This window comes from Stegostoma tigrinum, chromosome 16 (genome assembly GCF_030684315.1).
Source record: "Stegostoma tigrinum isolate sSteTig4 chromosome 16, sSteTig4.hap1, whole genome shotgun sequence".
Classification (NCBI taxonomy): domain Eukaryota; kingdom Metazoa; phylum Chordata; class Chondrichthyes; order Orectolobiformes; family Stegostomatidae; genus Stegostoma; species Stegostoma tigrinum.
Genome location: NC_081369.1, coordinates 29,706,918 through 29,720,575, shown reverse-complemented (window position 1 = coordinate 29,720,575; position 13,658 = coordinate 29,706,918). Strand labels below are relative to the sequence as shown.

The 13,658-nt window shown below is 41.7% G+C and overlaps 1 protein-coding gene across 1 annotated transcript in view; it reads left to right on the top strand.

The window, feature by feature from the left end:
• lonp2 (lon peptidase 2, peroxisomal) overlaps positions 1 to 13,658 on the top strand; it is an 81,701-nt gene that overhangs the window by 23,758 nt on the left and 44,285 nt on the right. The window contains exons 7-9 of the mRNA XM_048546281.2: positions 1,098 to 1,356; positions 5,805 to 5,946; positions 8,187 to 8,337. Coding sequence (XP_048402238.2) covers positions 1,098 to 1,356; positions 5,805 to 5,946; positions 8,187 to 8,337 — 552 coding nt within the window. The remainder of the gene's footprint in view (positions 1 to 1,097; positions 1,357 to 5,804; positions 5,947 to 8,186; positions 8,338 to 13,658) is intronic.

Here is a 13,658-nt window from a genome sequence, read left to right as displayed (position 1 = left end):
GTTAGTATTTTCTGCATTGGTATGTTTTTTAACAAACTATGGCTTTTGACATTTTATATTCTCAACCAACCTTCAGTATTTTGTCTTTTTCTGGTTCAGACTTCTCCCATGCTTTTCAACATCTTGGCTATTTGCACATTCTTATATCCTTTGCCTTTGTGCCACTGGTTAAACTTTTATGATAACAGATGCTTGCTTCTCAATTAAACATGTTTCAAGGTATTCTAAATTGAAAGGATTAAACTTGCATAAAGCCTGTCATAAAAATCATCATGATTCAAGTTGTTCCTTTAAATCACCTTGGGGATTTGCTATAAATACATGGAAGAAATGTGTTGATTCTCGTAGTTGGAGTCTTCTGAAAAATCTTTTGACATATTTATAATTTGTACTAGATTGGTGCAATTGCATTCATATTTGCTGGAATGTAACTAATTAAGTGGCTATAATTGTTTAATTGTTGATGGGTAATGTGGGACATGGCATTAAATTATTTGTGTAATGAAGTGTAAAGTTGCTGTTAATTGTTGCTTTGTGTTACAGTATTTATGGGTGACAATTTGTCAATAATTCTCATTGCTTTGTTTACTACATGTAATTTATTGGCTTTAGAGTAAAGTAGTTTATAATGTATTTTCTAGATCATGAAAAATGCATTGAACATTATAGATATATTTGTGTGAAATGTAATAGCTTATGTAATGCTTCTGATGTTTCAGTGTAGTCACTTTCTTTGGTCCGTTTGATCCGGATCTATTGTTTTTTTTCAGTATTCCTGCCTTATACACAGTTGTTGCCGTTGTTTATAGTCTGTTTACCAAAGTTAACATTTAACATTAAATGTAGACCCCTTCATTAAATTTACTTAAGAATGATGAATATTGCAGTTTATATTACTTGAGAACCAAGTAACTTTATTTATAAGTCTGTAGATGCAAAATAATAATTGGTAAATATTAAAAGGAGCACATCCTATGGCATAACCCCGAGGAATGTACAGAATTGTTTAATTGTACAGCATCAATGATGTTGGGTTTTTTAAAGACTGTAGCATTATCACATATCTATTGACGATGTGATTTATAATTGGTTTACAGATCGCTTGGATCTTCGTGCTGCAAGACTTTTACTTGACAGTGACCATTATGCAATGCAAAAGCTCAAACAAAGGGTGTTAGAGTATCTTGCAGTCAGACAACTTAAAAACAACCTGAAAGGACCTATCCTCTGCTTTGTGGGACCTCCTGGTGTGGGCAAGACCAGTGTGGGCAGATCAATCGCCAAGACTCTTGGCAGAGAGTTTTACAGGATAGCACTGGGTGGAGTGTGTGATCAGTCTGACATTCGTGGCCACAGGTATTTATACTATAGATATTTGAATGTCTGTCTTGTTTGAAGTAATACTTAGAAATTTGGACTTGTACATCTTAAACCCCTTTGGTGAAATTCCGATGAAATATTCATATTCAATGACATTAGCACGTTAACATTGCTGTTTCTTTTTTGTAAATTTGTCAGTTGTTATATTTGGATCCCTTTTACTATTTAAAATATTTTCGTTTTACGACAATAAAACATAAGGCCTTTGCTTAGAATGACAGACTTCCAAAATTCCAACAACTTGCTTTGAATCTTGCTAGTTGTGTTTCGTGGCTGGAAAAGAAACAGTCAAAAAGATTTTTCAAGAAAATATGGTAAAATCGACTCCAGAATTCTTTCACACCTTAAAGAAGTAAACATTGCTTTGACTTACATTGACAGAATCCTAGATATATAATTGAAACAGAGTAACCAGGTGAGGGCATTCAGCCCCATGAGCTTGTTCTGTCATTTAGTTAGATAGCCCTTGCCTAACTAGTATCTATCAATTCCGGTTTTGGAAATTTCAACTGACCTTGTATCTAGAACATTTCTGAAGAGTTCCAGATGTCTGTTATGCTTTGTGTGAAAGTCCTTTCTGATTTAGTTTCTAAATGGCTTTGCTGTAATTTTAAGATTTATGCCCCTTTGCCCTGGATTTTTCAACCAGAAGAAATCCTTATCTGTTGAATAACTATACTATTTTTAAAGATGCCAATTAGATCACCCCATCGCCAAGTGAATTCAGAGAATGTACAAATCAAAATTATACCAGCCATCCTCAGAAAATTTTATTTAGAGACTTGGCACTCTTGTGAATCTTTACTGTGTATGTTTAAGGCTACTTTTACATTTCAAAAATGAATACAGTGTGAAATAACTCCAAAAGAGGCTGGTATTCTGTCAACAAGTCACCCTGTAATTTCACGTGGAGAGTCCTTGATGCTGATCCAGCTCCCCGAGAGCTAGCGCTCAGTGAACAGAAACTCTGACACTCCTGTCAGCCAGGGCGCTCTTATTTTTGTTTTCTTAATTCATTCATGGGATGAAGGCATCACTGGCCAGATATCATTTATTGCCCATCCCTAATTGCCCAGAGGGCAGTTGAGAGTCAACCACATATTGGATCTGGAGTCACATGTAGGCCAGACCAGGAAAGGATGGCAGTTTCCATCCCTAAAGGACATTAGTGAACCATACGGGTTTTTCCAACAATCAACAATGGATTCATAGTCATCATTAGATTCTTAATTCCAGATATTTTATTGAATTCAAATCCTACCATCTGCTATGGTGGGATTCAAACCTGTTCCCCTGAACACTGTCTGGGTCTCTGGATTAATAGTCCAGTAAAATACCACTAGGCCATCACTTTCCTATAATGGGGTTGTTAATCTGGTCCAGTCAGGGAACTCATATTCTGAGAGGTCCACATGGCTGATCTCATTACAGACACTACACAGTGTTCTCAATAGGATCTGTTGAAATCTCTGTGCATTTGAAGCCTCACACCCTCACCATTTCTATTCTTGCCTTTTTCAGATAAAAACCAAGCTTCCATTTTCCTTTTTATTTGCCCTTCATATCTGTAAACTTGTGTTTAGTGAAATGTATATTTTCATAACTCCATAAACCATCTTGTTTCTCCAGATTTCGAAGTCTTACCATTTAAGAATATAGTATGATTTTCCTTTTTTCGATCTACAATGGATGAGTTCACACTGCTCCAAAATGAACTGTAATTTGTGCCTTAATATAATTTCCTGGTCCAGTATACATACGCTGATCCTGCAGAATCTCAGTGAATTTAACAAATTGGTAGCTGTTAAGTTAAATGTAATCATGAAGCCCACACTTTTGGTTTTTCTCATTTTGGTGTTGCTCTTAATAGTTAGAGAGAACCCTACTTTATATTGCGCGATGTATAACTTCCTAACCAGACCTTTGAATTATGATCATCAATTATTCAGATTATTAGGAAATTCTAGTGGTATTCCTGAGTTTAATTATATAATTATGTGAACCAGTAGTTTTTATTTTCAACAGCAGACATTTTAATAATGCCCTTTTAACATAGTAAAATGTACTAGGATATTTCACAAGATGGTTATCGAGCAAAATTTGATACTAAGCCACAAATGAATGTTGGGAATGTTGCAGGCAGGGAAGATGGCGGTCGAGTGAGGGAGCCTTGGTTCTCAAGAGAAGTTGAATGACTAGTTAAGAGGAAGAAGGATGCTTATATAAGGTTTAGGAAACAGGGATCGGAAAAGGCTTGAGAGGGATACAGGTTAACCAGGAAGGAGCTGAAGAAAGGGCTCAGGAGAGCAATAAAGGGGCATGAGAAACCTTGGCAGATAGGATCAAGGAAAACCCCAAGGCTTTTCATACGTAGGTGAGGAATAAGAGAATGCCCAGAGAAAGGGTAGGGCCGATCAAGGATTGTAAAGGATTGTGCACGGAACCTAAAGAGATAGGAGAGGTCCTTAATGAATACTTTTCTTCGATTTTCATAACTGAGAGGGACCTGGTTGTAGGGGAGGACAGTGTGAAACAGGCTGGTAGGCTAGAGGAGGTGGATGTTAGTGAGGAAAATCTACTACGAATTTTGAGGAACTTGAAGATAGTATCTCCCCCGCACCTGATGGGATTTATCCAAGGATTCTTTGGGAAGTGAGGGAAGAAATCGCAAGGCATTGGCAATGATCCTCACTGTCCGCTGGTATAATGCCAGAAGATTGGAGAGTGGCAAATGTCATTCCCTTCTTCAAAAAAGGGAATTACAGGCCCGTTAGTCTTATTTCAGTGGTGGGTAAATTATTGGAAAGGGCTCTGAGAGATAGGATTTATGATCACTTCGATAGGCCCAGTTTGATTCATGATAGCACGGATTTGTGAGGGGTAGATCATGCCACACAAACCTTATTGAATTCTTTGAAGAGATAGCCAAACACGTGGATGAAGGTGGAACGGTAGATGTGGTATACATGGATTTAAGTAAGGCGTTTGATAAGGTTTCCCATGGTAGGCTTATGCAGAAAGTAAGGAAGCATGGGATAGGGGAAAATGTGGCAGATTGGATTCAGAATTGGCTGACCCCTAGAAGACAAAGGGTGGTAGTGGACAGACAGTATTCTACATGGTGCTCAGTTACGAGTTGTGTACCAGAAGGATCTGTTCTGGGTCCTTTTTCTATTTGTGATTTTTGTAAATGATTTGGATATAGGAGTGGAAGGGTGGATTAATAAGTTTGCGGATGATACGAAGGTGGGTCGAGTTGTGAATAGTGCAGAGGGCTGTTATAGTTTACAAAGGGACATTGATAGGATGAACCGAGAAGTGGCAGATAGAGTTTAGTCTTAAAGTGTGAGGTGATTCATTTTGGAGGGGCAAATTTGAAAGCAGAATACAGGGTTAATGAAAAGATTCTTGGTAGTGTGGAGGAGCAGAGGGATCTTGGGGTTCATGTCCACAGTTCCCTGAAAGCTGACACCCAGATGGTTAGAGTTGTTAAAAAGGTTTATGGTGTGTTGGCTTTCATTAACAGAAGGATTGAGTTCGAGAGCCACAAAGTTTTGCTCCAGCTGTACAAAACCCTAGTTCTGCCACATCTGGAGTATTCTGTCCAGTTCTGGTCACCTCATTACATGAAAGATGCGGAAGCATTGGGAAAGATGCAGAGGAGATTTACCAGGATGTTGCCTGGAACAGAGGGAAGGTCTTACAAGGAAAGATTGAGAGAGCTAGGGCTTTTCTCTTCAGAACGACGAAGGGTGAGAGGTGACTTGGTAGAGGTGTACAAAATGATCAGAGATATAGATAGAGTAGACAGCCAGAGACTTTTTTCCTAGGGTGGAGGTAGTTATTATGAGGGGGCATAGTTTTAAATTGAGTGGAGGTAGACACAGGGGAGATGTCAGAGGTAAGTTCTTTACTCAGAGTGGCTGGGGCGTGGAATGCGTTGCCAGAGAGGGTAGTGGAGTCAGCCTCATTAGGGGCATTTAAGTGGCATGTGGATGATAGTATAAGGTAGAGATGGAGGTTAGATAGACCTTACATTTAGGGTAAAAGTTCGGCACAACATCGTGGGCCGAAGGGCCTGTACTGTGCTGTACTGTTCTATGTCCTATTGATAAAACCTTAATAAATTTACCCGGATAGTCTCAGTATATTTGCATTGTTCTGGGAGGGTATTGTTTTCTACGTTCAGAAATAATCTGACCCATCCCATGCATTTTCTAGTTAGTAATGTACCACAGCTGAGTATACTAATGCACAGCCCCAAATTGGGTGAATGGAAGTATGAGGATAGCGCATAAACTTTCATTTTTCTTCTCTTTTCAGTTTAGCTAGTGCCTTTTCATTATTGAGCTTAACACTCCCTCATTAAAAGAAAACAGAGTCTTTACACTATTTTCTAAAGATTTGAATATGATGTCTTTCAGACGAACATATGTGGGCAGCATGCCTGGCAGAATCATCAATGGTTTAAGAACTGTTGGCATGAATAATCCGGTGTTCCTCCTGGATGAAGTAGATAAATTAGGAAAAAGTCTCCAGGGGGATCCTGCAGCAGCTCTCTTGGAGGTACAAATATTCCAAAATTTAAATTGCTTAATGGCTGAATTGGGCAAGCTTGACCTGGTAGTCTGCATTGAAAAATCCTAAGGGTAATAAGAAGTAAATCTCTAGCAAAGGAATATTTACTCATTTTATTGTTTTCCTCCCTCGGCTTGGGTGCAAACACTCAATTCCACTCAAGTTTCAAAATAAAAGATCTTGTGTTTTAGTCTCTTTTTATGCCTAGTCTTTTTCTACCACCAGTTTGCTGTTTATAGATCTGTAATGTATCTCATAAAAATGTCATAGTATCATGTATAGCCAACTGGAAGCTATTGGTCGAACTTATAATGTGAAATGTTCTAAATTCTTAGCATTCTTTTCACCATTGCCGAGTTTTTCTTTTAACTTGTGTCAAATTTCTATAACATTAGTGAGCCTTATTTGAGTGGTTTTTTACTTCAAGTTTTATAATTAGTCTGAGGGTTTACATCAGAATGCGTTCAGTTTTGTATTGCACCTTGTATCTCAACTATTAAGACATTTGTAGATAATAAAATGTGAGGCTGGATGAACACAGCAGACCAAGCAGCATCTCAGGAGCACAAAAGCTGATGTTTTGGGCCTAGACCCTTCATCAGAGAGGGGGATGGGGAGAGGGAACTGGAATAAATAGGGAGAGAGGGGGAGCCGGACCGAAGATGGAGAGTAAAGAAGATAGGTGGAGAGAGTATAGGCGTGGAGGTAGGGAGGGGATAGGTCAGTCCAGGGACGACGGAAAGGTCAAGTAGGTGGGATGAGGTTAGTAGGTAGATGGGGGTGCGGCTTGGGGTGGGAGGAAGGGATGGGTGAGAGGAAGAACCGGTTAGGGAGGCAGAGACAGGTTGGACTGGTTTTGGGATGCAGTGGGTGGGGGGGAAGAGCTGGGCTGGTTGTGTGGTGCAGTGGGGGGAGGGGACGAACTGGGCTGGTTTAGGGATGCAGTAGGGGAAGGGGAGATTTTGAAACTGGTGAAGTCCACATTGATACCATATGGCTGCAGGGTTCCCAGGCGGAATATGAGTTGCTGTTCCTGCAACCTTCGGGTGGCATCATTGTGGCAGTGCAGGAGGCCCATGATGGACATGTCATCTAGAGAATGGGAGGGGGAGTGGAAATGGTTTGCGACTGGGAGGTGCAGTTGTTTGTTGTGAACTGAGCGGAGGTGTTCTGCAAAGCGGTCCCCAAGCCTCCGCTTGGTTTCCCCAATGTAGAGGAAGCCGCACCGGGGACAGTGGATGCAGTATACCACATTGGCAGATGTGCAGGTGAACCTCTGCTTAATGTGGAATGTCATCTTGGGGCCTGGGATAGGGGTGAGGGAGGAGGTGTGGGGACAAGTGTAGCATTACCGTTTCTTCCTCTCACCCATCCCTTCCTCCCACCCCAAGCCGCACCCCCACCTACCTACTAACCTCATCCCACCTCCTTGACCTGTCCGTCTTCCCTGGACTGACCTATCCCCTCCCTACCTCCCCACCTATACTCTCTCCACCTATCTTCTTTACTCTCCATCTTCGGTCCGCCTCCCCCTCTCTCCCTATTTATTCCAGTTCCCTCTCCCCATCCCCCTCTCTGATGAAGGGTCTAGGCCCGAAACGTCAGCTTTTGTGCTCCTGAGATGCTGCTTGGCCTGCTGTGTTCATCCAGCCTCACATTTTATTATCTTGGAATTCTCCAGCATCTGCAGTTCCCATTATCTCGGATACTATTAAGACATTTGTATTTTGTTGACCATAGTACTCACCAAAAAAGAAATACGGTAATGTGTACAAATTCCTTATCTGTACCCTAGTAGCCGTATAGAACCCAGCAAACTACCTGGGATGTAATTTATAGGTAATGTTCTAATATTCCTGTTTAGCTTTAATCTTTTTGTGTTGTTCTGACTACTTCTATTTGAAAACAAACCCAGCACGCTGGGTATACATTTTCCTCATGAGGAAGTGTTAATAGTAGAAGTGTCCACCACCTTTCTTTTGGCTTCAATTGCAAACAATTTACTGATTTATAGATCAATTGTAGGGTGTCTGTTGAAAAGTCTTTCCCCTGCTAGTTGTTCTAGCATGAAGTCTAGTAATTGTTAGCATTTTAAAAATGAATCAACATTAGTTTTCTAGTACCATTAGGATATTGTTGTTATGTTTCAGTTAATACACACTGTTCTTTGAATGCTATACAAAATATTAGCTACATTTTATCTGAACTTATGGTTAATTTATCTTCAGGTGTTGGATCCTGAACAGAATCATAGTTTCACTGACCACTACTTAAATGTCTCCTTTGACCTGTCCCAAGTGCTTTTTATAGCTACAGCCAACACTACTGCTACCATTCCTCCAGCCTTACTCGATAGGATGGAACTCATCCAAGTGCCAGGTAAACACACCCTAAAGTATTACTTGTTTGAACCCAGAATTGAAAACTTGAAAAAAAATCATTTTATAAACCAAATTCCTTAACATTTAAGTAAAGTTATACTTTGAGAGATTTGTTTATGGAATGACACTGCTTTGTAGAAACTACTAGGGCACAGCAGAATTTCAAAGATTTTCTGTGATCCTTGGATAGCTGGAACTTAATTTTAAAGAGGAGTCTTACTAAGAATTTGACTGTGCTATGAACTCTCTTCTCAGAGGTCTGTATCCATGCTGTCAACTGGGGATGGTGCAAGGAATTAAAAGTTAGAGCCCAATGCCTGCTGTTTGAATTCATTACAATTTTCCATCTATTTGTTTTAGACTGTTATTATTTCTCCTCATGATGCATAAAACTGACCCTGTAGATTTAACTGACTTTCAGAAGCTGATGGATGGGGATGATCTGCTTTTAGTGTCCAAATGTTTTTAGCTTTATATTCCAAGGCTTGAGGAAGATGCGAGAGTCGATAAATGCCTGTCTATTTAATCTTTCCCCACACCTGCACTTCTAGTCCTGACTATAAACTAACAGCTTCCTAAATCTCCTTTGCACCCTTTCGAGTGTAGTTACATCATTTTTATAATGAGATGACTTGAACTGCACTCCACAGATGAATTGCAGTGTAAATAGTGATTTAAACAGTTCCAAAGTAACCTTTCTGCTCTTAACCACCTTTAATCGACCTAACCAACTATGTTGAGCGACCTATGGACATTCACTCTGAAACCCCTCACTTCCTTTCACACCTCTCTGTACTTTCCCCATTAATTGTGTACTCCTTTGACTTGTTCAGCTTCCCCAAATGCACCACTTCATGGTTTGAATTCAATTTTGCCACTTTTCTGCCCACCTAATCGGTCATCCTTACTATCAACTGTGCAGCTACTTGTGTCATCTAAAGACTTCATGATCCCTACATTAACAAAGAAATTGTTAATTTCTTTGTTAATGTTTTTGATTTTTAACTAGTCTGCCGTGTAGGACTTAGTAGCCTTTGCGGGTTTTAATAAGACTTTTTTGACAATGAGAATTGCACTGCCCTGATCAGTTCTCCTTGTTACTTCCTCAAAACAATTCAGTCATGTATCAGAGATATATAGCATGGAAACAGACCCTTTGGTCCAACTTGTCTGTGCCAACCGTGTATCCTATTCTGATTTGCCAGTATTTGGCTTATGATTCCTCTAAACCCTTATTATTCATGTACCATCCAGTGGTCTTTTAAATGTGGTGATTATACCTGCCTCCACCAGTTGCTCTGGCAGCTTGTTCATACATGTACCACCCTCTGTGTGAAAAGGTCACCTCTCAGGTCCCTTTTAAATCTTTTTCCCCTCATCTTAAATCTATGCCCTCTAGTTTTGGATTCCCCTACCGTGGGGAAAAAGGTCCAGGGTATTAATCCTATCCATGCCCTTCATGATTTTATAAATATCCATAAGGTTACCCTCAGCCTCAGATGCGTGAGGGGAAAACACCCAGTCTATTCAGCCTCTCTATTGCTGAAACACCCCAATCCTGGTAACATTCTCGTTAGTCTTTTTTGAACCGTTTCAAAAGTTAACATCTCTCCGATAACAGGGAGACCAAAGTTGAATGCGGCATTTCCAGAAGTAGCCTAACAGTGTCCTGTACAGCCACAAGATGAACTCCTAACTCCTATACCCAAATGCATTGATCAATGAAGCAAGCATATCCAACATATATCATCTCCACCCTGTCTACCTGCGACTCCACTTTCAAGGAATTATGCACCTGGCCCATTTGTTCAGCGACAGTACCTAGGGCCCAACCATTAATTGTACAAGCCTTGCCCTGATTTACCTTACCAAATGCAGCACCTCACATTTATCTAAATTAAACTCTATCTACCCATTCCTCAGCCCACTGGCCTGTCTGATCAAGATCCCACTGTACTGCAGTAATTCTCTTCATTGTCATCTGCAAACTTCCTAACCATACCTTCTTTATTCACACCTAGATCATTTATAGAAATGTTAAAAGCAGTGGAACCAGCACCAATCCTTGTGACACACCACTAGTCACAGGCCTCCAGTCTGAAAAATAACCCTCCAACACTACTCCGCCTCCTATCTCCAAGCCAATTTTGTATGCAACGGTCTACCTCCCTCAGATTCCATGTGATCTAAATCTTGCTAACCAGTCTGCAGAACCTTGAACACCTTGCTGAAGTCCATGTAGACAGCATCTACTGCTCTGCCTTCATCGTTGTCACTTGTTGAAATAACTCAAGTTAGTGAGACAGTTTCCCATGCATAAAGCCATGTTGACTCTCCCTAAATCAATTTCCCTTGCCTTTCCAAATCCCCTCCAATAACATACCACCAGACAGGTTCACCGGTCTATTATTCCATGGCTTTTCCTTAACACCTTTCTAAAATGATGGCACCGCTGTAGTAAACCTCCAGTCTTCCAACATCTTACCTGTGGCAATTAATGATACAAATATCTCCCTACGGAATCCAGCAATCTCTTCCCTAGCTGCCCACAAAGTTTGTGGAAAAACCTGATCAGGTCCCAGGGATTGAAAATGCTGTACCAAGGAAACTTTGTACCTAAAATGGCACCGTAAGTGGCAACTTGCCTACTTTTCATTGTACTCAAATGAGTACATGATAATAAAGCTGATTCTAATACTAATGCTGTAATATGGATGCTTCAAAATATCACTGTCTATTTCCCCAAGTTCTCTAGCTTCCATATTCTACTCCACAGTACAATCCCCGTAGGTAATTGTTCCTTTCCCAGTGGTCAGTCCCACCCATATAACGTCAATAGATGTTTGCCCAGGAGTATATTCCTAAAATAAAGCTGTAATATTATCCTAAACCAAAAACACCTCTTCCCATCTTTCCTATAGCATCTATGCCCTAGAACATTAAAGCTGTCAATCCTGCCCCACCCTGAGTCATTTCAGTCTTGGCTATCATATCATTGTCCCATATTCCTAAATGTGATTAGAGTTCATCTGCCTTACCTATCAGGCCTCTTGCATGGAAATAATTGTAGTTTATTCACCTTACTGCCTTGACTTTTTAAACTTGCTCCTCTTCTCTACTGTACCAGCCTCAGATTTCTCCTTGGGTCCCCACCTGCGGCCACCACCTTTAGTAGTTTAAAACCTCCTGAAGTAGCACAAGCAAATCTCCCTGCCAGGATATTCGTCACCTTCCAGTTCAGGTTGAAATAACTGCACAGTACATAGACCTGGCTGGCTACAGCCAGAGTCCATTCCCTGAACTCAGGAGATTAAAAATCTCCTGTTAAAATTGGTCAGATGGGGCTTTCCTGATTTGGGTTGTTATCCTAGGCCAATCAGGGATCTCATAGTCAACAAGATTCATCTGGCTCTGATCACTACATCACTCCCCTCCTATGGGGAGGTTTGGCATTTCTCTTGTAGTTTCCCTGCAGTGTTTTCACCCCAGATTTGGCTCCTCTCGCTCAGACTCTGACAGTGGCGGTGTGTACTGGACTGTAGTTCATCTTTGGTGTCCAAAGAATTTTGGGAGAGCTTCCACCTCTTCTCCTGGTGGTAACGGTATATAGACTGCACCCATCCATGGGATGGCGTGGTGGCTCACAGGGCCAGGGACCTGGGTTTGATTCCACCCTCTGGCAACAGTATGGAGTTTGCACATTCTCCCCATGTCTGAGTGGGTTTCCTCCCACTGTCCAAGGATGTGCAGGTTAGGTGGATTGGCCACGCTAAAATTGTCCATACTGTCCAGGGATGTGCAAGCTAGGTGGATTAGCTATGGGCAATACAGGGATAGGGTGGTGGGAGGTTTGGGGATTGGGTCTGGGTGGAATGCTCTTCAGAGGGTCTGTGTGGACTTCATGGGCTGAATGATCTGCTTCCACACTGTAGGGATTCTATGAAAAAATAATCATCACAGACTCCAAAGGTTCCCTGAAACTAGATGAGGGGTGGGCCTGCAAACCTACAGTTTCTGACAGACCTTCTGGCTGTTATGGAGGGGCAAGGTATGTTTTGTTCCTGCCCCATTTGTGAAGCAACAGCTTTAAAAAGGTGATACAAGTTTGTTCAGGACTACCTCCTCTACTCAGACTTTTAAGTCAGGAGACCTGACCTCTCATCAACCTCATACAGGGTCATTCCCATGGCTCTGGCATCAAACTACATCCTGAATTAAATTGTCTCTCTGGCTTAGAGGAGAGATATGGCCTATATTGACGTTCCTATTGCTGTTTCACACCCACCCCTGCCCCGTCCCCTTTGGAAATATCATCTTTAACCTGGTGTGCGGTCTTTTCCCCATCGACAACTCTGCTGGAGCTATCCCTGTTGTTGCCTGCTGGGTGGTCTTATAATCGAACAGGAACTGGGACTATTTGGCATCAAGCAACGCTGTAGGCTGCTTCTTCAAGTCTGCTTTCAATGTTTGGACGGCTCTTTCAGCTAGGCCATTGGATGATAGATGCTTTGGAGCTGTTCTTATGTGCTAAATGCTATTTGACTTTAGGAAATATTTGAATTCCCTGCTGTTAAATAATATCCCGTTATCCATGGCCAGTACTTTCATGATTCCATGTATCGCAAACAATGGTCGCAGCTTCTCAGTTTTCATCTCGGAGTTTGCCAAGTGAATTCTGTGCATGTCCAACCACTTTGAATGGATGTCCATATTGACCAGGAATATTGAGCCCATGACAGGACCACCATAATCAACAGGAGTCCAGGGTTTATCCGGCCATTGCTACAAATGTGTTGGCACCACCGGTGTAACTTTTTGTCCTTGTTGGCAGTCTGGGCACTACTCCACCAATGCAGCTATGTCGGCATCCAACCATGGCCACTAGACAAAGCTTCTTGCTAGCATCTTCACCTTGGAAACCCTTGGATGAACCTGGTGGAGTTCAGCTGGTATCTGACGATGACAGTTACTCGGGACAGTCACCCTTGTTCCTACAGTAATATGCTATCCTCTATGGTGATCTGGTCTCACTGGGCCCAGGAAGGATTCAGTCCTGGTTGCGATGGCCCTTCTGCTCCCCCCCCATTAGCACCAGCTGTTTCAGTCTCACTGAGACAGGATCTTTGTGGATATTGTTAGCGGTGACTGGAAGTGTGTCCAAGATGTTTAAAACCAAAACTGATTCTTCTGGTGGCGGGGCGGGGCGGGGGGGATGTGGGTGGGGTGCGGGTGGGGTGCATGGGGGCATCACCAGTGGAGTACGTACAAGTGGGAGGTGGCCCCTTGCACCAAAGATGACTGCCAAACCTTCCTTCTGAG